General features: G+C 39.1%; 1 protein-coding gene across 2 annotated transcripts in view; it reads right to left on the minus strand.

Annotated features, from left to right (window-relative positions):
• Positions 1-5,754: 5,754 nt before the first annotated feature.
• Positions 5,755-19,906, minus strand: part of DDX50 (DExD-box helicase 50) — a 31,288-nt gene continuing 17,136 nt past the window's right edge. The window contains exons 9-15 of one of the 2 annotated variants that reach the window (XM_004332471.3): positions 14,529-14,690; positions 13,182-13,301; positions 12,351-12,424; positions 11,968-12,127; positions 10,150-10,284; positions 9,010-9,054; positions 5,755-6,249 (exon numbers count right to left, since the gene is read on the minus strand). In XM_004332471.3, the coding sequence (XP_004332519.2) occupies positions 5,962-6,249; positions 9,010-9,054; positions 10,150-10,284; positions 11,968-12,127; positions 12,351-12,424; positions 13,182-13,301; positions 14,529-14,690 (984 nt within the window). In that variant the 3' untranslated portion in view covers positions 5,755-5,961. The remainder of the gene's footprint in view (positions 6,250-9,009; positions 9,055-10,149; positions 10,285-11,967; positions 12,128-12,350; positions 12,425-13,181; positions 13,302-14,528; positions 14,691-19,906) is intronic. The other variant, XM_033841801.2, reaches the window with a different exon arrangement.

A 19,906-nucleotide genomic window follows, 5' to 3' on the forward strand; every position in this document is an offset into this window, starting at 1 on the left:
CCCGTGTCCCCTGCATAGGCAGACCGACTCTCAACCACTGCGCCACCAGGGAAGCCCCGGGGACATTTTTATTACCAACAGATGTTCAGCAACAGGGTAAGCCCAAAATGGTACTAAATGGAAAATTTTTGTCAAGGCTTATAAAGTATATAAATTCCTTTGTAACATACCTGCACATAGGCACAAGGCCAAAATTCCAAGAGGAAACATGCGAAAGGCCCTTTCTGGCTCAAAGGTGGCCAAATTACTGTATTTAATCTAATCATCAGTACAAAATTCAGTAACAAGTAGAATATATGGGTCTTATATCCATTTGATAGGAAACGGGAAGTACTTCTTGAATATTGATTCTGCCAGACCAGTTTCCTCTGATGTAGATGATGTAATATGTTTTCATAAAATTGGGAGAATTTCTATTTCAAAAAGTTTGTATACACACACAGTGAATTCAAAAGTCTACACCACAAAATGTTAGCAGTAATTATCTCTGAGAGAGGTATTATAGGTGGTTTTAATTTTCTTCCATTTGCTTCTCTATTTTTTCAAATTTTCAACAATGGACATATATTACTATTATAATATTTTTTAAAAGGAGTATAGTTTTGGGACTTCCCCAGTGGCGCAGTGGTTAAGAATCCGCCTGCCAATGCAGGGGACATGGGTTCGATCCCTGGTCCTGGAAGATCCGACATGCCGCGGAGCAACTAAGCCCATGCGCCACAATTACTGAGCCTGCGCTCTAGAGCCCGTCAGCCACAACTACTGAAGCCTGCGCGCCTAGAGCCCGTGCTCCGCAACAAGAGAAGCCACTGCAATGAGAAGCCCGCACACCACAACGAAGAGTAGCCCTCGCTCGCCATAACTAGAGAAAGCCCGCGCTCAGCAACAAAGACCCAACGCAGCCAAAAATAAATAAATAAAAATTTTAAAAATTGTTAAAAAGAAAAGGAATATAGTTTTTTAAAAATGACTATTAAGCACTACTCCCAAATTATACAAAACAAAAATAATGTGAGAGAAGGCTCTCAGACATTCACACCTAAATGTGAATTTATTATTCAGATTTATAATGCTGAAGGGAATAAAACATATTATTTACAAATTCAAAAGCTGAAGATCAGGGTAATAGATTCAAGTTCAAGTAGATATTAAGGGACCACAACATTAGGGTACAGAGTACTAAACAGAAGGCTCTGAATAGCCAAAAGGTGGAGCCATGAAGTTGCTGGGCTCTGTGAAGAAGGAGCAGAGTAAATATAAGTGGCTGAATGCAGTCCAAAGCTGAGAATTTGGTGAGGAATTTGCCCTGCCCCCTCCTTCTTTCAGGAGACATGGAAAGGTATTTTATCTTCTTAGGATCTGTCCCCCTTTCCTTGCTAATAGGGAAGCCAGCCTTTAGCAGGAGGACCCCTTAAATCCATCCTCCCCCTTGCTGGCATTTGCCTACATGCTTATCTTTTTCACTTTCCTCCCTGAAACCCTTCTGTGGCTGTCCAAAACAAGGCCTATGAAGCCTTTCAAGATATGACACTTAAAAAAAAACACACACAAGATATGACACTTGTCGTGTTCTCACCACTGCTTTCCTCATAGTTAAGATCCTGGCAACAAGAGCTACTTACAGTTCGCCATACATAGGCTGTGTTTTATTAACTATTCTGTGCCTTTGCCTGGATGCATGTTCCCACTTCTGTCTCTTTTACCTCACTTAATTCACATTCAGTCATCATGGCCCAAAAGCTTTCTCTGAACTCCCACCTGCATTCCTGGGGTGAGCTAGGCTTCCTTGTTCAGAACTCTCAAATCATCACACTTAGTCACTGACATGGACCTAGGTTTATGTGTCCATCTATTTCACTAGATTCTGAGCTCTCAAGGGCAGAGACTGAGAACTCCTTATTCACCTTTATATCCCAAACATAGTGCCTGGCACCTCGTAGGAACACAGCACCTGCAGTAGGTGCTGGTGAACCAAGCACCTCAGTAGGAATGGAGCCCCTATTCCATCTTGGGTATAAATACAGAGCTCACATTTACTCAGATGCAGAGGCAACTGAGATCCCCTCCTCCCAGTCATAGCTATCTGGAATCCCACTGCCTATAATCAAAACTTCCCCCTTTCTCAATCCAGCACTGAGAGTCCTTCTTCCCTCCTTGGTTTAACTAAAATCTGGCTCTTACTGGAAAATACTCCCATATAGCTTTCTCATACATATGTTGCTTATTCCCTCACATTCGATATACACTGGTGTCCTCCTCTCTTCCCCAAAGCTTCCTGATTATTACTCCTTGACTTTCACATAAACGCCCTGGTCCCTTTGAAAATCTGTGGTAATCTCACCTTTCCCCCCTGCTAATTCAGGTAATTTACCAACCTCCACCACTTCCTGGTATTTTGGCACCTGGGTTAGTCTTCCTCTCCCTCCTCAGTCCTTGTTTGTCTTCATTCGAGAGGACTTCACCGTCCATGAAAACCATCCACATAACACTGGCTTCTCAGTTCTTTGACCACCTCAACTGAAATAACCTTTGCCCCCAACAGGCCTACCACCATACTCTGCAATTGTCTTCTCCTCAACTGCTCCACTTTTGAAATCTCAAATTCAGTCAGCCCTCACTGACCTTCACTCCCATGCCCCTTCTACGTCCTCCCTGCTATCAACCCCATCTCCACTTCAATCCCTAAGCAGTCTAGATTCCTTGGACCATTACTCTAATCACTTTTGCTGAGTCCTTAACATCTTCACCTTGTCATCCTTTCATCTTACAGAGCAAAACCCCAATCCTCAATCAACTGTCTCCCATCTCCACTCCTACAACTTGATGCTGAGGGTTGTCATAGGAAATCACATAATCACTCTGACTAATGCCACTACAAATTCAGTCTCTCACCTCAGCTGTGACCCCTAGTTTGCCTGAGGAGTTCTTCATCATGTTCTGTAGTCAATACCTGAGCATTTCTCCACTCTCCTCAAATCTCCTAGCGTACTACTTCCCTCTTCACCTTCAGTGGATGACCATGCAAAAATACCACAGGGAAAAAAAAAAACAGAAGACATCAGGCAGGCACTCCCTCAACTTTTTACCTTAATACCTGCAAACACCTACATGATAATCATACTTTCCTCTGACAAAATGTTAGAGATGTGCTTCTACCATCTAAGGCTAAAATCTCCAGAGTGTGCTTGAGCTCATCTGTCTGGGTCCTCATAGGGATTTTGCTCCATCATACATTCATTCTGTCTCCTCCTGCCTCCTTTCTGGCTCCCTCCCATATTAGTATTTCACCATGCTCCGATTTCCCTCATCTCTCCACCTCACCAACACAAAATTCTCACTGCAATTTCATATCCTTTCTTCTACGTCCAGCTTTAGCTTATTCTTCCCTTGAATTCACAGCCAAATTTCTAGAAGACGTGTTCATGTTTGTTGTCCCTACTGCTTTATCTCCCATTTCCTGCTTAAGCCACAGTTAAATAGCTTCTACTCTCAATACTCTATTAATATGGTTGCTCCCGGGGCTTCCCTGGTGGCGCAGTGATTGAGAGTCTGCCTGCCAATGCAGGGGACACGGGTTCGAGCCCTGGTCTGGGAAGATCCCATATGCCGCGGAGCAACTGGGCCTGTGAGCCACAACTACTGAGCCTGCGCCTCTGCAGCTTGTGCTCCACAACGAGAGGCCGTGATAGTGAGAGGCCCACGCACCGCGATGAAGAGTGGCCCCCGCTCGCCACAACTAGAGAAAGCCCTCGCACAGAAACGAAGACCCAGTACAGCCAAAGATAAATAATTAAATTAAAAAATATATATATATATGGTTGCTCCCCATGTCAATGTCTTTTTGCCAAATCCAAGGGCCATTTCAGACTTGTCTTCTGGTTCCTTTGAAAGCCTTGTACTTCTGGGCTTTATGCCCTCTTCTTGTCATCCCTTCTCAGTGGGATCCCCTTTCCTCTGCTATGCAGTTAAGTATGTTGGTGTGCCTCTGGGTTCTTTTCAGCCCTCTTACCTCACTATACTTTCCCTGGATCATCTCATCTACTAACTTAACTACAATTACCATTTTTTGTTTATTATTCCCAAATCTTTAGAACAGATCTCTCTCCTGCTTCAGACCTATAAATCCAACTGCCTACTGTTTATCTCCTCTGCTATATCTCATGGACTACTCAATATTAAAATACATCTAATCCTGAACTAATCATATTCCCACTCTCTCCCCACATAACTCTTCTTGCTTTGTTCTAGTACCTATCTCAGTGACAAAGCCTAGGTTTTATTCTTCTGCCTCTCTTATCTTCCAATTCAAAGCACTAAGTCCTAACAATTCCATTTCCTAAAAACCTCTGAAATCTATCCATGTTCCTCAAAGTCCATTGCCACTATCTAGCACAGTGGTTAAGAGCACTGGTTCAGAAGCTAGACTTGGTTCAAATCCTCACTCCACTATATATTATCCAGCTGTGTGATTCTACACAAGCAACAACTGCTCAAGTGCCTCAGTTCTCATTACTCAAAATATGTTACCTATCATTAGTGCAGACCGCCATCACCTCTACCTTGGATTACCCTGACAGCATCTTAAGAGGGCTACTAGTCTCCAGTCTGGCCCTTCTGCAATCCAACCTCCTCAGTAATCTTTCTAAAACACAAATCTCATCATTACTCCTTACTGTAAACTCTTTAATGATTCCCCATTGCCTTCAAGAAAACATTTCAACCCCTTAAAAATGCACATAGGACCTTTAAAGTCTGGTCCCTAATTCCTTCTCTTATTCCTGTCCTCTATCACATGCACGCCATACTGAACTATTTGGAGATCCTCAGACTTACAGTGCTATTCTTTGCCTCTGGGCCTCTGCATATACAGGCATCCCTTGGAAATATTACAGGTTCAGTTCCAGACCACCACAATAAAGCAAATACTGCAATAAAGTGAGTCACACAAATTTTCTGGTTTCCCAGTGCATATAAAAGTTATGTTTACACAATACCAGAGTCTATTAAGTGTATAATAGCATTATCTCTGAAAGAACAATGTACATACCTTAATTAAAAAATAATGCTGTCAGAAAAATGGGACCAATAGACTTGTTCAACACAGGATTGCCACAAATCTTCCATTTGTAAAATATACAGTATCTGCGAAATGCAATAAAACAAGGTGTGCCTGTACTGTTCTGACTGCAAACCCTCTCTCCCTTCTAAACTGGCTAGATCAACTTATACTTCTGCTTTACATCTCCTTTTGGGTATCACTTCTTCTAAAAGCCTGACTCCTAAGGCTGGTGAGGTGCACTCCAACTAAATCCTTAGCATTCCATACCTACTTTCATCCTAAATATTAGGTGTTAATCTCAACCATAACTGCTTCTTTAGACTGTAAGTTCCTTGAAGATAGTGACCATGCCTTATTCACTACTATGTCCCTAGGGACTAGGATAGTGATGGGCACATAGAAGACATTCAACCAATACCTGTTGAATAAATTATTGAGTATGCACTGCTTGCACATCTTTTAACTAACTTTATCTAAAATTTAAAATGTTACATCTAACCAATCATGTCACCAATCTATACAGCCCTTTAATGTAGAAGGGATTTCTTATTTTCTACCGTATATCCTATGGAAGAAGTGATCTGAATACAGACACACCACATTTTGTAAAATGCAAGTAACCTTAAGATTGACTTAACTGCCACATTTTAGAAGAAATTTTAAAAGATTACATTGAGAAAATTCTTAATGCACAGTGAAAAGAGACAATAAAAGGAGACTTTTTTATTCAAAGGTATAACTGGATAAGTAGATTTGTTTACAACCATTCTTGTGAAATACTTTTTAAAAAAATACAACCAACTTCTTTGCCAAAAGCAGACACAGACCTCAACTATGATGACCTAATTTTTGGTGGATAATGTACATGATTAGGCAGAAATAGGCAAGCTCACACTGGTAGATTAACTATCCCAGTCAAAACTCCGCTTGCGGCCCCCGCTTCTTGACCGATTTCTGTTCCCACTTCGTCTTCTACCATCTTGTCGACTTCCTGACCGACTCCCCTGTCGACTCTGTCTACCTGACCGGCCACCAGATCGACCACCTGACCGGCCCGACCGGCCTGACCGGCCACTTGACCAGCCACTCCTCTGTCTGGAATTAGAAGATGTGCTTCCATCATAATATTCTTCAATTTCAGGCAACTTGGCTGGCACTGAGAGTACCCAGTCTGAATCATGCCACTCTGCCTGTTGGGATAATTTACAGGATTAATATAAATGCAAAATAGAAACCATAAGCAAACACGTGAATATAGAAGACTCTTTTCATATCCATTAGCTAAAGGCCATCTAGCCATTAAGCTCAAAGTATCTAGAACAAAACAGAAGACCAGAAAACAAAAACATATTCAAAGCTCATTCACTAAAGTTTCTAAGTTTTATGAACAAACAAAACAGAAACAGACTCAGATACAGAGAACAAACACGTGGCTGCCAGAGGAGAGGGAGATGGGGGGATGAGTGAAACACATAAGAGAGATCAAGAAGTACAAACTTCTAGTTACAAAATAAATGAATCACAAGGATGAAATGTACAGCATGGGGAACACAGTCAATTACATTGTAATATCTTTGAACAGTGACAGTAACTAGACTTATCACAGCGATCATTTTGTAATATATAGAAATATTGAATCACTATATTGTATATCTGGTACTAACACAGTTTTGTAGGTCAATTATACTTCAATTTTTTAAAAAATGCAGACAATGGGAGCAAATTCTTCAAAATGCTAACAGTGGTTATCTCTGGGGGGTGAGGATTATGAGCGCTTGTTGTTTTTTACTTTATTCTTCCATGTGTTTCTAGTTGTGTGCGATAAACATGTACTGCTTGTAAAATTAGAAAGAAAATAAATGTCATTAAAAATGAAAAAAATCGATCCTGTTAAAATTTAAATCTCAAATTTAACATAACAATACAAAGCTTTGTTCCCCTCCCCAGTGCCAACTCCACCAAAAAAAAAGTTTCTAGAAGTTAAGTTTTAGTCTCAGGAGAAATTTTCAGGCTGATTTTGGGACTCTAAATTCCTACTCAGTTTACACATTCTAAAAGAGAGCACCAGTTTCTCAGCACAAAACGAATAAGTCACTAATAAGTAGTACATTGCTTTCAGCAGATACATTGACAGAAGCAAGGAGTGTGAGCTGAGATTAAAAATCTGTCAACACCAGCCAGGGACTAAAAAATGTAGCCATTGGAAACAATTTGGTATCGGGGTAAACAACTCAAGATATAAAAATCATTGCAGGGGCTTCCCTGGTGGCGCAGTGGTTGGGAGTCTGCCTGCCAATGCAGCGGACGTGGGTTCATGCCCCGGTCCGGGAGGATCCCACATGCCGCGGAGCAGCTGGGCCCGTGGGCCACGGCTGCTGAGCCTGTGCGTCTGGAGCCTGTGCTCCGCAGAGGGAGAGGCCGCGAGGGTGAGAGGCCCGCGCAAAAAAAAAAAAAAAAAAAATCATTGTAGCTCATAAGAGCATCGGTATGTCATATCCTGCTACATTAACTGTTTTTCATTGTGATCATGAGTTGCCAAGGCAAGTTAATATTAAAATACCTTCAGGTAATAGTGAGCAGAGACAAACAGCCACATACACCACTGGTGGCAATATATGACCAAAGCCCTAAAAATACACACACCTTTTGGCCAAGCAGACATCTTAAGAAGTTCATCTTAAAGAGACAAACATGGCAATGCATAAAGAGTTAGCTATGCCAACATTTAAGGCTGACCTGTTTATAATGGAATATTAGTATTAGAAATAATCTAAATGTCAGAAAATAGGACATTAAGTTGGCCACCCAGGTGGCCAAATGCCAGGGAGCCAATAAAAACAAGTAACTGTACAGTTGACAAAGAAATGTGTTTACAATATATTCTGAATTTGTAAAAAGACTTTAAAAACCAAATAATCCCATTCTTGTTTCAAAATATGTATATAAATATGCACAGGGATGTAACAGACAAATTCCACAGTGTAGGAATCTAGTGGACAATCTCTTTCTTCAACCGATAAAATACAAGGAAAATTTTTTTAAAGAAAGAGAGAAAGGAAGGAGAACCTATAAAGTAAACGAGACAAACATAAAATTACAATGTATGAACCTTATGGACCTCCTTATATTTAAAAAGATGTAGGAGACAGAGGGAAAATTTAAACAGAAAATTGGATAATATTGAGGAATTATTATTTTGGGGGGTTTAGTTATGGTATTACGATTGTGTTTTTGGAAAGTGTTTTTAATATTTTAGGTATATAGAAATATTTATGGTTGAAATGACAGACTTCCTAGAATTTGTTTCAAAAGAATACAGGAGAGAGTGGGGAAGTGGATGGAAGTAGACATGAAACACAATTGGCCATGAGTTGATAACTGTGGAAGGTGGGTGATGGGTACATGAGGATTCAGTATGCAATTCTATTTTTTCACGTTTGAAATTATTCATAATTTTTAAATGTTTTAAGTCATGATACAGACTGGATATTTATTATTTATTATTATTTTATTAAGGAATTGTTAAATGATTTAGGCATTTAGCCTCAATCAATGTCATAATGATATTATGACTATGTTATTTTTAATCCTTATCTTTTAGAGAAACATACTTAACTATTTAACAGACAAAAGTTTTTAAATACCAGGCTTCCCTGGTGGCGCACTGGTTAAGAATCCGCCTGCCAACGCAAGGGACACGGTTCGAGCCCTTGTCCGGGAAAATCCCACATGCTGCGGAGCAACTAAGCCCGCGAGCCACAACTACTGAAGCCCACGCACCCTCGAGCCCGTGCTCTGCAACAAGAGAAGCCACTGCAATGAGAAGCCCACGCACTGCAACAAAGTGCAGCCCCCGCCTGCTGCAACTAGAGAAAGCCCATGTGCAGCAACGAAGACCCAATGCAGCCAAAAATAAAATAAATAATTTATTTAAAAAAAAAATTTAATACCTGTAACCTTTCTGACTCAGTTGTGGGAACATCAAAGCAAACACCCTAAAAGCAAAATGAAAAAATTTTTATTTAGATGCATATGAGTTGATTCTTTAAAATATCTGCTTGTAATCTTGTATTAGCTAAAAAAAGATTGAGCTTGTCCCATGATTGCCTATAGGACTAAACCAACTAATATATAATAATGCATGACACAGAATGGCTGCTAATTGTACTTCCTAAATCTAAGAGTAAACCAGTATCTAATAAGAACTGACTACTACTGAGAATCTAGAGTATTCTCTAGAAAAGTTTTTGTAGACACTATAATGTTCCATGTCCCTTGTAAAATGACCCATCTAATAAACTCCTTTAAAAATGTAGTGCCAGAAACTCTCTCTCGTAAAGTGCTGAAATGTTTATCAGATACCGAGAATGAAGTAACCTAAGATGCTTCCTCTTTGGTTTTGGTTGCTGATAAGTTGCAAGTTAGTTTAATATTCAAATATAGCTTTGCCCTAAGGACCTTGGTATATTTTCCTTCCCCTCCACAATTTTTCTGAATGTGCATATTTGTCTCATACTTGCCACTGATCTTTTTTCGAGGTAAGTAGTATTAAATTTGAGAAAGATAACTATTTCCAACAAATGGGCTAATAAATTACAGACTAGAATGAACCTATGTTGTCAAGTGAGATGAATAAATGTAACATCTTTTCTCAAAACCATTAGAAGAAATCAGTCACTTATATTACAGATGGTCTTAACTTTGCTATTTCATAATTCTATGAAAATACTTAATTCACTTTATTATCCTCATTATCAATCAACAGCAGGCCACTTAAAAACCAATATTGTGTATTCTCTAAAAAATAGAGCTGTTTAGCTGTTGCAATTATAAGTTACTTAACCTTAGAAAATAAACACACACAACCACATGTAATATGTATACAAAGGCAGAAACTTAGAAAACTCGGATATTAGTCAAATTAAGCAGAATGACTTTACAGCTTTCTAGAGGAATGGGTTACTTAAATAACTCCCCAAATTTACAAGTGGAAACATACTAACACATGGAGAACATCCCATTAGGCTTCAAAAAAAAAAAAGAATCTGCTAGTCTTTATAATCGTACGGCAGTTGTCTAGAAAAGCCTACCATATTTCCTTTTAGGAGGCACATTCTGGTAATTTGGGACACAGCATTACTACTCAGCTTTCTGTTGAGTTCTTTCCAAGCACAGCTAACATCCTGTATTTCTTCTGGGCTTTCCAGAGTCATGGTCACAAACCCCTTAAGGAATAAAAGTCACATTATGTTTGGGAAAAAAGCAGCAGCAGCAGGACAATGACATTCTAACTTGATAGCCCTTTTTGACTTAACCATGTACTTCTTATGAGCCAACAGTATAACATGACTGCTGAGAAAACAACTTCTTTGAAACTATATTAATAGAAGACTAATGTTTATAGATAATTGAAAGTACCATTCTTCTATACATTGCTGTAAAGACTACATTTAACTCTAACCATCATTTTTTAAGAGGAAATTAAACAAACTAGAGCATCCCAGAAAAGATAAGGTAGTGGAGAATTAAGGAAATGCTGAAGTAATCAAAGTTAGCTTTGAGTGGAAAAACAAGAGGACATAAACCTCTTTAAACTTCTGAAGGACTATTACATAAGCAAAAATTACTTGTTCTGTAGAACTTCACTGGACAACAAAAGGATCAACATGAAGAAGATATAGGGAGGCAGTCATCTAACAAATATTTGAGTGCCCCCTATGTATGTGCCAGAGATGCTCTATGTGCTAGAGATTCAGCAGTAAATAGTCCTTTGTCTCATGGAGGTTACATTCTAGTGTGTGTGTGGCAGGGGGTTGGCATGGCGGCACTGGATAATGGTGGGAGAGGAGACAGTGAACAAATAAGGAAATATATATAATGTCAGATAGTAACAAGAATCATGAAAAAAAATAAAGCAGGGGAAGAAAATGAAAATAGAGAGTAAAGGGAGGGGTAAGCTATTTTAGAGTGTGATGAGGAAAAGACTTCTCTGACACAGTGGTATCTGAGTAGAAACCTGAATGAAGTGAAGGAGAGAGCCAAGGTTATTAAAAGGAAAGAACCTTCAAAACAGCACAAATAAGTATAAAGGCCTTTTGTAGGATTAAGTTTATGTTTGAGTATCAGCAAGTAGGTTAGGGTAGTGAAAACAAGCAAGGGGAGAGTGATAGGAGGTGAGGCCAAAGAGGTAGCAAGGGAAGACCCTACAGGACATTCATGGTAAAGACCGGATTTTGGTTTAACCCATAAAAGAAATATCAAACCACTAACACCCTGTTGCTAAGATATTTAATCAGAGGATAGATGACACATCTGCCAAAGAGGGATACTTTTATTAGATAAAAGTTGGGATTAAATTACCTCTTACATACTTCTTAGCTTTAAAAGTCTATCTTCATATTTGCTTAAGAAGTATGGTTTAAATGTTTTCTTAAGAAGTATCTGGTGGGTTATTAGGGATAGGGTATTTGCTCAGTGCTAAAGTATCTTCCCACAGATTACTTACTAATTATAGAGAGTAAAATATACCTTTATAATGGGAATATATGGCTCTGGGTATGGTTTGTTTTGACATCTGATACTGAACTGGCAGGGGGAAAGATCAGATGGTGTTTTTTACACACACACACACACGCACGCGCGCGCACACACACACACACACACAGACACCCTCCACATATACAAGCAATCCTTACTTTGCAATGGTGTTGTGTTAGCTGCAGAGTCTACTTCTTGATTTGCATGGCTCCATGGCAAACAAAATGAGGACTAGGTTCTGGTATGCAAGTTTCAGTTAACAACGTACTGTGCAAAGTGAAGATGTCCTATATTTCCCTCCAGATAGAGAGATATCTATGGTTCAATTTTAATCCTTCTCAACCACATGCAATTTTCTCACAGACTTCTACCTTATCGGAGGTGATCAAAGAACGTGGTTCAAAACTTGATGCGCCAGAGATGTGGGCTAATGCTGCAGCCAATGCATCCACTGCCCCTTTCTCTTCTATCAGTCTCTGAGCTGATGGTCGGAAAAAATCAACAGCAGCATAAGAAACGCAAGCCAGAGACCTATGGTTTAAAAATAGTAAATTTTCTTGGTCAAGACAAAGGGGAAAAATTAAAGACAAGAGAATGAATGGGAAAAGAGAGAAACGTTTTCGTATTTTAATATAATTAAATGTCTGCTGGTAAAACTGGTGATTAAATTTTCTGATATGTGAACTAGGAGAGCTTAAAGATGTATAGCCTAATACAAAAGAAAAAAATCATTCAGCAAGGTCAGAAAGCATACCTGATGGCATCCATGCTTTTAGATTTAACTAAATCCATTGTAGAAGGAACACCTACACGTTTAAAAGTAATTCCCTGAAAATGAAAGAATTACATTAAAGAAAAATGGAAGTCTTTACAATTAATTCCTAAATTAATCTAGTTTGTTGAATTTCCATTTCTTGGACTTAAAGATTTCCAAGCTCTAGCAGATCAAAAGATTTTCTAATAAATCATCAATTACAAATTCTAGAAAGAGAAAAAAAATGTTTTTGAATTGTCTCTTAGTTACAATCATGGAATTTCAGTTGCAAAATAAAGCTGATTTAAAGAAAAGAAAAGGATGCTCTTTATATCAATCAACTTTTTTCTTATTATCCTCATTTTACAAAGTATATGAAATAGTGTATGAAAACACCCATCATAAAAATAGGAAAAATGTGAAATACCACAAAAACTCCAGACCACAAAAAATGTGTAATTTCTTATAGAAACTGGTTAGTGTACCATTACTCGACATAATCTTAACTATTACACCAACACAATGTCACATTCATCCATTTACAATACTGGACTAAGAGGTACTGAAATCACAATGCACTTCTGATTTTAGTATCAAGGGAGAAGTTCAAGGGAAAAATGAGAAAGTCAGCTCTTCTGTCTTCACAATAAAAGCTGTATTAAAACAAAATCTTGCAGCTAATATAAATTTAGCTCTCCACATGCTTCACATCCAAATGCAGCTTAAACTGAGAAAAGTTATAACGATCTAATTGTGAGAACAAATACAAAAAGATCTCTTTTCTACAGCACCATTCAGATAATAAGCCTGAAATAATTTAACTCTACTTACTGCTTTTTGTTCCACATATCTTAATTGACCTCTTTCTCTTGGTTGATAAAAACATATGCAAATCCCTGTCCGGCCAGCTCTACCTGTGCGCCCAGAGCGATGAATATAGGATTCAACATCCTAAAAATAAAAGAGGTAACTCTTCTTAAAAATCTGGCAAATTAAACAGTCATTCCAGCATCCAAATAATAATAAGAAAAATAACAAAACTACTACTATCAATAATAACATTTTTAGTTCAATACTGTTGCTCTTTTCAATATCCCAAAGGGGGATGTTGAAACATCCCATCTGCAATAAAGGGTATAGGATTTAAAAACTTTTTATCCACTCCATCCCAGGGTTCTTTACATGGCAACTTTTTATAATTCCCTTGCATGATTCCATGCCTCAAATCCAAATAAAGAGGTTAATAATTTGCAAAGGCACCAGATTCTGATCAATTTAACATCACACTAACAAAAAATGGCTAAGAGCAAGAAAAGATAACATATTTTTCATATATAAGCAATGTCTTAAAAATAAAACAGCAATTTATATAGCTGTTCTTATTTTCTCCAAATCAAATCTCATTTCCTTGAAAATTAAAAACACAATGAGGTATCACTGTATTCCTGTTAGAACGGTCATCATCAAGAAGACAAAAGATAACAAATGCTGCTGTGGAAGTGGAGAAAAGATAACTTTGTGCGCTGTTGGTGGGACTGTAAATTGGTACAGTCACTATGGAAAACAGTATGGAGGATCCTCAAAAAATTAAAAATAGAACTACCACAGGATCCAGCAATTCCACTTCTGCGTATATATCCAAAGGAAACAAAAACACTTAATTCAAAAAGATATCTGCACCCCCATGTTCACAGCAGCATTATTTACAATAGTCAAGACATGAAAACAACTTAAGTGTCCATCAACAGATGAATGAATAAAAAAGTTGAATACTTTTGAAATAGAAACAGAGATCAGACTTGTGGCTACCAGAAGCAGAGGATGGGGGGAGGGAGAAATGAAGGAAGGTGATCAAAAGATACAAACTTCCAGTTGAACAATAAGTACTATGGGTGTAATGTACAACATGATGACTATAGTTAACACTGCTATATGATATAGTATAGGAAAGTTGTGAAGAGAGTAAAGCACAAGAGTTCTCCTCACAAAGAGAGAACACTTTTTTTTCTTTCCTTCTTTTATACCTACATGAGAAGATGGATGTTAGCTGAAGCTATTGTGGCAATCAATTCACAACATATGTAAATCAAACCATCATGTTGTACGGCTTAAACTTATACAGTGATGTATGTCTATTATTTTTCAATAAAACTGGGGGGGAAAAATCTTATTTCCTACCTGTGGAGGTGAACTCTGAATCACCAGGTCAACCTCAGGAATGTCCAAACCACGGGCAGCCACATTGGTTGCCACCAAAACTTTAAAACTACCCTCTCTGAAGCCTTTCAGTGTAATTTCTCTTTGTGACTGTGCGATATCACCATGTAAACACTGGGCATTCTATTTGGAAAAAAAGAAAAAAAAAAGGAAAAATAAGTGTATAGCACATATTTGCAATTCATAGCACCAGACACCATACAGTCTGTGCTCTTTTCTGTTGCTGTTGTTTTTAAATCTTACCTTCTGATAATTATAAAAATACATGCTTATTGTTTTTAAAAACTCAAACGTTACAGAAAAACATTTAACATAAAATGCAAAAGCTTCCCTTAATATCAGCCTCCTAATAATTAACTGCTAACAGTTTGGTGAATATTCCTCCGCATATTTTTTTTTTTTTTTTTTGCGGTACGCGGGCCTCTCACTGTTGTGGCCTCTCCCATTGCGGAGCACAGGCACCAGATGCGCAGGCTCAGAGGCCATGGCTCACGGGCCTAGCCGCTCCGCGGCATGTGGGATCTTCCCAGACCGGGGCACGAACCCGTGTCCCCTGCATCGGCAGGCGGACACTCAACCACTGTGCCAGGGAAGCCCCGCATATTATTTTTTAAATACATACAGACACACAGACCCCTCACAAATCCTAGCATACAATTTTATGTATTCACCTATAAAAATGGGGTTTTACTATATATGTACTGTTTTACAACCTGCTTTATAAATCTTTTATATCTTAGCCATTCTTCTTCATCTATAGATATACATCTACTTAATTTTTTTTAATTATACATGATTTCTTCATATGGCTGCAGTATCTTTTTTTTGGCCATGCCACACAGCTTACAGGATCTTAGTTCCCTGACCAGGGATTGAACCTGGGCCCTGGCAGTGAAAGTGCCAAGTCCTAACCATTGGACCGCCAGGGAATTCCCAGTATCATTTATTTTAGCAGTACCCTACTGATTTGGGTAGGATCCAAACTTTCATCTTCAGAAACAATGCTACAACGAATAACCTTGTACTTACAACTGCAGACCCCTTAGTATATTTCAGTAGGTTACATATCTAGAAGTTGAATTTCTGGGTCAAAAATTATGAACATTTAACATTTTAATAGCTATTGCTATTAAATTAAAACTATATTATAGAAAGAAGTTGTAAATAAACAAACAAAATCCAGACTCACAGACATAAAGAACAGACTTGTGGTGGCCAAGGGGAAGGGGGGGTGGGGGAGGGATGGATTGGGAGGTTGGGGTTAGTAGATGCAAACTATCTCATATAGAATGGATGGACAAAAAGGTCCTACTGTATAGCACAGGGAACTACATTCAATGTCCCGGGATAAACCAAAATGGAAAATATAAAAAAGAACGTATATACATGTATAACTGAGTCACTTTGCTGTACAGCAGAAATTAACACAATATTGTAAATCAACTATTCTTCAATTTAAAAAGAATAAATTATGCCCATTTACTCTTCAACATTCTATGAGTGTTTATTTCATCTTACCCCATATATATATATATATACCGCCCACCTGTATACTATGAATCATTATAATCCTTGTAAACCTAATAGGCAAAAATGATTTCCCAATGTTGTTCTAATTTACATTTCTGTAATTTTCAGTGAAGCTGAACCAATTTATACTGGGTTGACCTTCCATGTATGCTGCAAATAATTTCCTAGTATTACAAATAAATTTCCTAGTATTCTTAGCCACTATTAAAAGTTAAAAGTTTGTAACAATTATTTAACTCCAACGAGTATCTAAACTGCAGCATCTAAGCATAATGCATTCATGAGTGAATTCACTGAGCACTTGCTATGCTCCAGGTACTATGCCAGGTTCTGGAACGATCATAAAGAAACGACCCTGGGACAGACAAGTTGACAAGTATTTTCAATACAGTATGATATGTGCTATAAGAAGGTGTAGGGTGCTATAGAAATACCTAAGAGGGGAACCTAACTCAATCTAGTTTGAAGGGAAGGCAGCACTGAAGCTGAGACCTGACAGATAATAAGGAACTAGTAGTCAGGTTAAAAAAAAAAAAAAAAAAAAAAAAGGAGGAGGTTAGGGAGTTCCAGAAAGAAGAAATATCACACATAATTAATGTTTCTGGCGAACTACAAATATTTGAGTATTGCTGAAGCACAGAGTTAAAAGGAGAAGTGGTGAGAGATGAGACTGAAAAGGAATATGAATTTTATCCTGAGGACAATATGGAACAATTGAATAATTGTAAGCAGAAAATTTTCATGAACATATTTGTATTCTAGAAGGAATATTCTGGCTACAATGTATAGAATATATTAGACAAGGGCAAGGCAAAAGCTAGGGAGACTCAGATAGCAGACTGTTGTAGAAATTCAGGAGAGATATCAGTGGCCTCATCAAGGCAGTGGCAATGACCATTTATTCATTTAACAAATATGTGGTAATCTACACATCAGGTACTAGGGATAAAATGGCAAACAAAAATTAAAACGTTCTCTGTCCTCATCGTCTTGATACTCTGGTCGAGGAAATGGACATTAATCAAGTAATTAGGCACACAAATAAATTTAGCCAACAAGTGTAACTCAAGATGCATGGGTCTAAGAGGCAAAGGGTGTTTAGAAGAGGACAACCTGACCTAGTTTGGGGCAAGGAAGAATTTACAGAAAAGTACTCTGGACTGATATCTGAAGGATGGGAGCTGCTAGGCAAGACAGACTACAAGTTCAAGAGCCCTGTGGTGACAGGAAAAATAGCAGGTATGGTGAGAGTGCAGAAATAAGGGGAAAGTGTGATAAGATGAGGCTGGAAAGATAAGTAGGGGCTAAGCAGTAAATGAATTCAAGAACTATTAGCAGGGACTTCCCTGGTGGCGCAGAGGTTAAGAATCCACCTGTCAATGCAGGGGACACAGGTTTGATCCCTGGTCCAGGAAGATCCCACATGCTGCAGAGCAACTAAGCCCGTGCACAACTACTGAAGCCCACGTGCCCTAGAGCCCATGCTCCACAACAAGAGAAGCCACCGCAATGAGAAGCCCGCACACCACCACAAAGAGTAGCCCCTGCTCGCCGCAACTAGAGAAAGCCTGTGCACAGCAACAAAGACCCAACACAGCCAAAAAAAAGAAAAAAGAAAAAAATAAATACTAGTATATGAAATTGAGAGGACTTGGTGAAGGGAGTGGAAATGAGGTATAAGGGAAAGAACCATATATATGACTCCCAGATTTTGAGCTTCTGCAACAGAAGTAGGGAAGAAATGGACCATTTTAAACCATAGGAAATAGAATCTTAAAATACTTTGTAGTTACCTGGATGGCAAAAGGAAGGAAGAGAAGTCAAGGGTGATATGTAGATTTCTGGCTTGAACTATGGGTATCATTCAACAACAGGGAATGCTGGAGACAGTGGGTATAAGCATATAAAAGAATAAACTCAATTTTAGGTAGACAGTGGGTTGGGGTGTCTGAGGCCAGTATGATAAACACAAGTCTAGATTCTGGAGACAGAGCTAACCTGGAAAAAGATTTGGACATCATCAGCATATACACAATGACTGGAACCACAGGAGTGATTAGATAGATATATTTATCTATACACATCTCTGTACTTCTATATTTCTACACTTATTGACTGCTTATTATAAAAGCACTATACTAAATACTTTAAATGATAATTTAAGTCTTAAAAGTATGAAAAAATTTTTAATACCACTTTTTAAAAAAGATTTATTAATTAATTTATGGCTATGTCAGGTCTTAGTTACAGCAGGCGGGATCTTTCGTTGCGGCACACGGGCTTCTCTCTAGTTGTGGCATGCAGGTTTTTCTCTTCTCTAGCCGTGGCACGTGGGTTCCAGAGCGCGTGGGCTCTGTAGTTTGCGGTGTGCGGGCTCTCTAGTTGAGGCATGTGAGCTCAGTAATTGAGGCACGTGGGCTTAGCTGCCCCACAGCTTGTGTGATCTTAGTTCCCTGACCAGGGATGGAACCTGTGTCCCCTGCACTGGAAGGCGAATTCTTTACCACTGGACCACCAGGGAAGTCCCTAATACCACTTTTTAAAAAGGAAACAGGGGCACTGAAATAGGAAGTTATTTGCCCAAGGTTATACAGCTAGTAAGTAACACAACTGGGATTTAAATCCAGATCTGGGAACTCCCCTGGTGGTCCAGCGGCTAAGACTCCATACTCCCAATGCAGGGGGCTCGGGTTTGATCCCTGGTCGGGGAACTAGATCCCGCATGCTGCAACTAAGAGTTCACATGCTACAACTAAAAAAGATCCTGCGTGCCACAAGTAAGACCCGGTGCAGCCAAATAAATAGATAAATATTAAAAAAAAAAAAAGTTAAAAGAAAAAAAAATCTTGATCCGTCAGACTCCAAACTGCAACTAATCACTATGCTCAGAAAGAATATGTTAAGTGAGAAGAAACAATTACAGAGGTTAGAACTGTGAGGAATGCCAATATTTAAAGTACAAGTAAGGGACTTCCTTGGTGCTGAAGTGGGTAAGAATCCACCTGTCAATGCGAGGGACACAGGTTCGAGCCCTGGTCCAGGAAGATCCCACATGCTGTGGAGCAACTAAGCCCCTGCACCACAACTACTCAGCCTGTGCTCTAGAGCCCACGAGCCACAACTACTGAAGCCCATGCGCCTAGATCCTGTGCTCCACAACGAGAGAAGCCACTGCAATGAGAAGCCCGCGCACCGCAACGAAGAGTAGCCCCCGCTCTCAGCAACTAGAGAAAACCCGCGTGCAGCAGCGAAGGACCAATGTAGCTAAAAATTAAATAAATGAATAAATAAATTTATAAAAACAAACAAACAAAAAAGAAAAAAACAATAGCTCTGCAAGACAGCTGCTGCTGAGTGTTCTAAAGCAAAGAAAGGAAAGGTAAATTAACTACTCTTCAACATTCTTTCACTATTTAGACTCTCTGTTTTTACTGGATACAAAGCTAAAGTTACACAATTAGTTAAAATGATACTGGAGAAGATTGTGGCTGCACTGTCTTTGAATCTCCAGTTCTCACATAAAAACAAACAGGGCAGGACTTCCCCGGTGGCGCAGTTGTTAAGCATCTGCCTGCCAAGGCAGGGGACACGGTTGGAGCTCTGGTCTGGGAAGATCCCACATGCCGCAGAGCAAGTAAGCCTGTGAGCCACAACTACTGAGCCTGCACTCTAGACCCCACAGGCCACAACTACTGAGTCCACATGACACAACTATGGAAGCCCGTGCGCCTAGAGCCTGTGGTCTGCAACGAGAAGCCACTGCAATGAGAAGCCTGCACACCTCAATGAAGAGTAGCCCCCACTCGCCG

Source organism: Tursiops truncatus, chromosome 16 (genome assembly GCF_011762595.2).
Source record: "Tursiops truncatus isolate mTurTru1 chromosome 16, mTurTru1.mat.Y, whole genome shotgun sequence".
Classification (NCBI taxonomy): Eukaryota; Metazoa; Chordata; class Mammalia; order Artiodactyla; family Delphinidae; genus Tursiops; species Tursiops truncatus.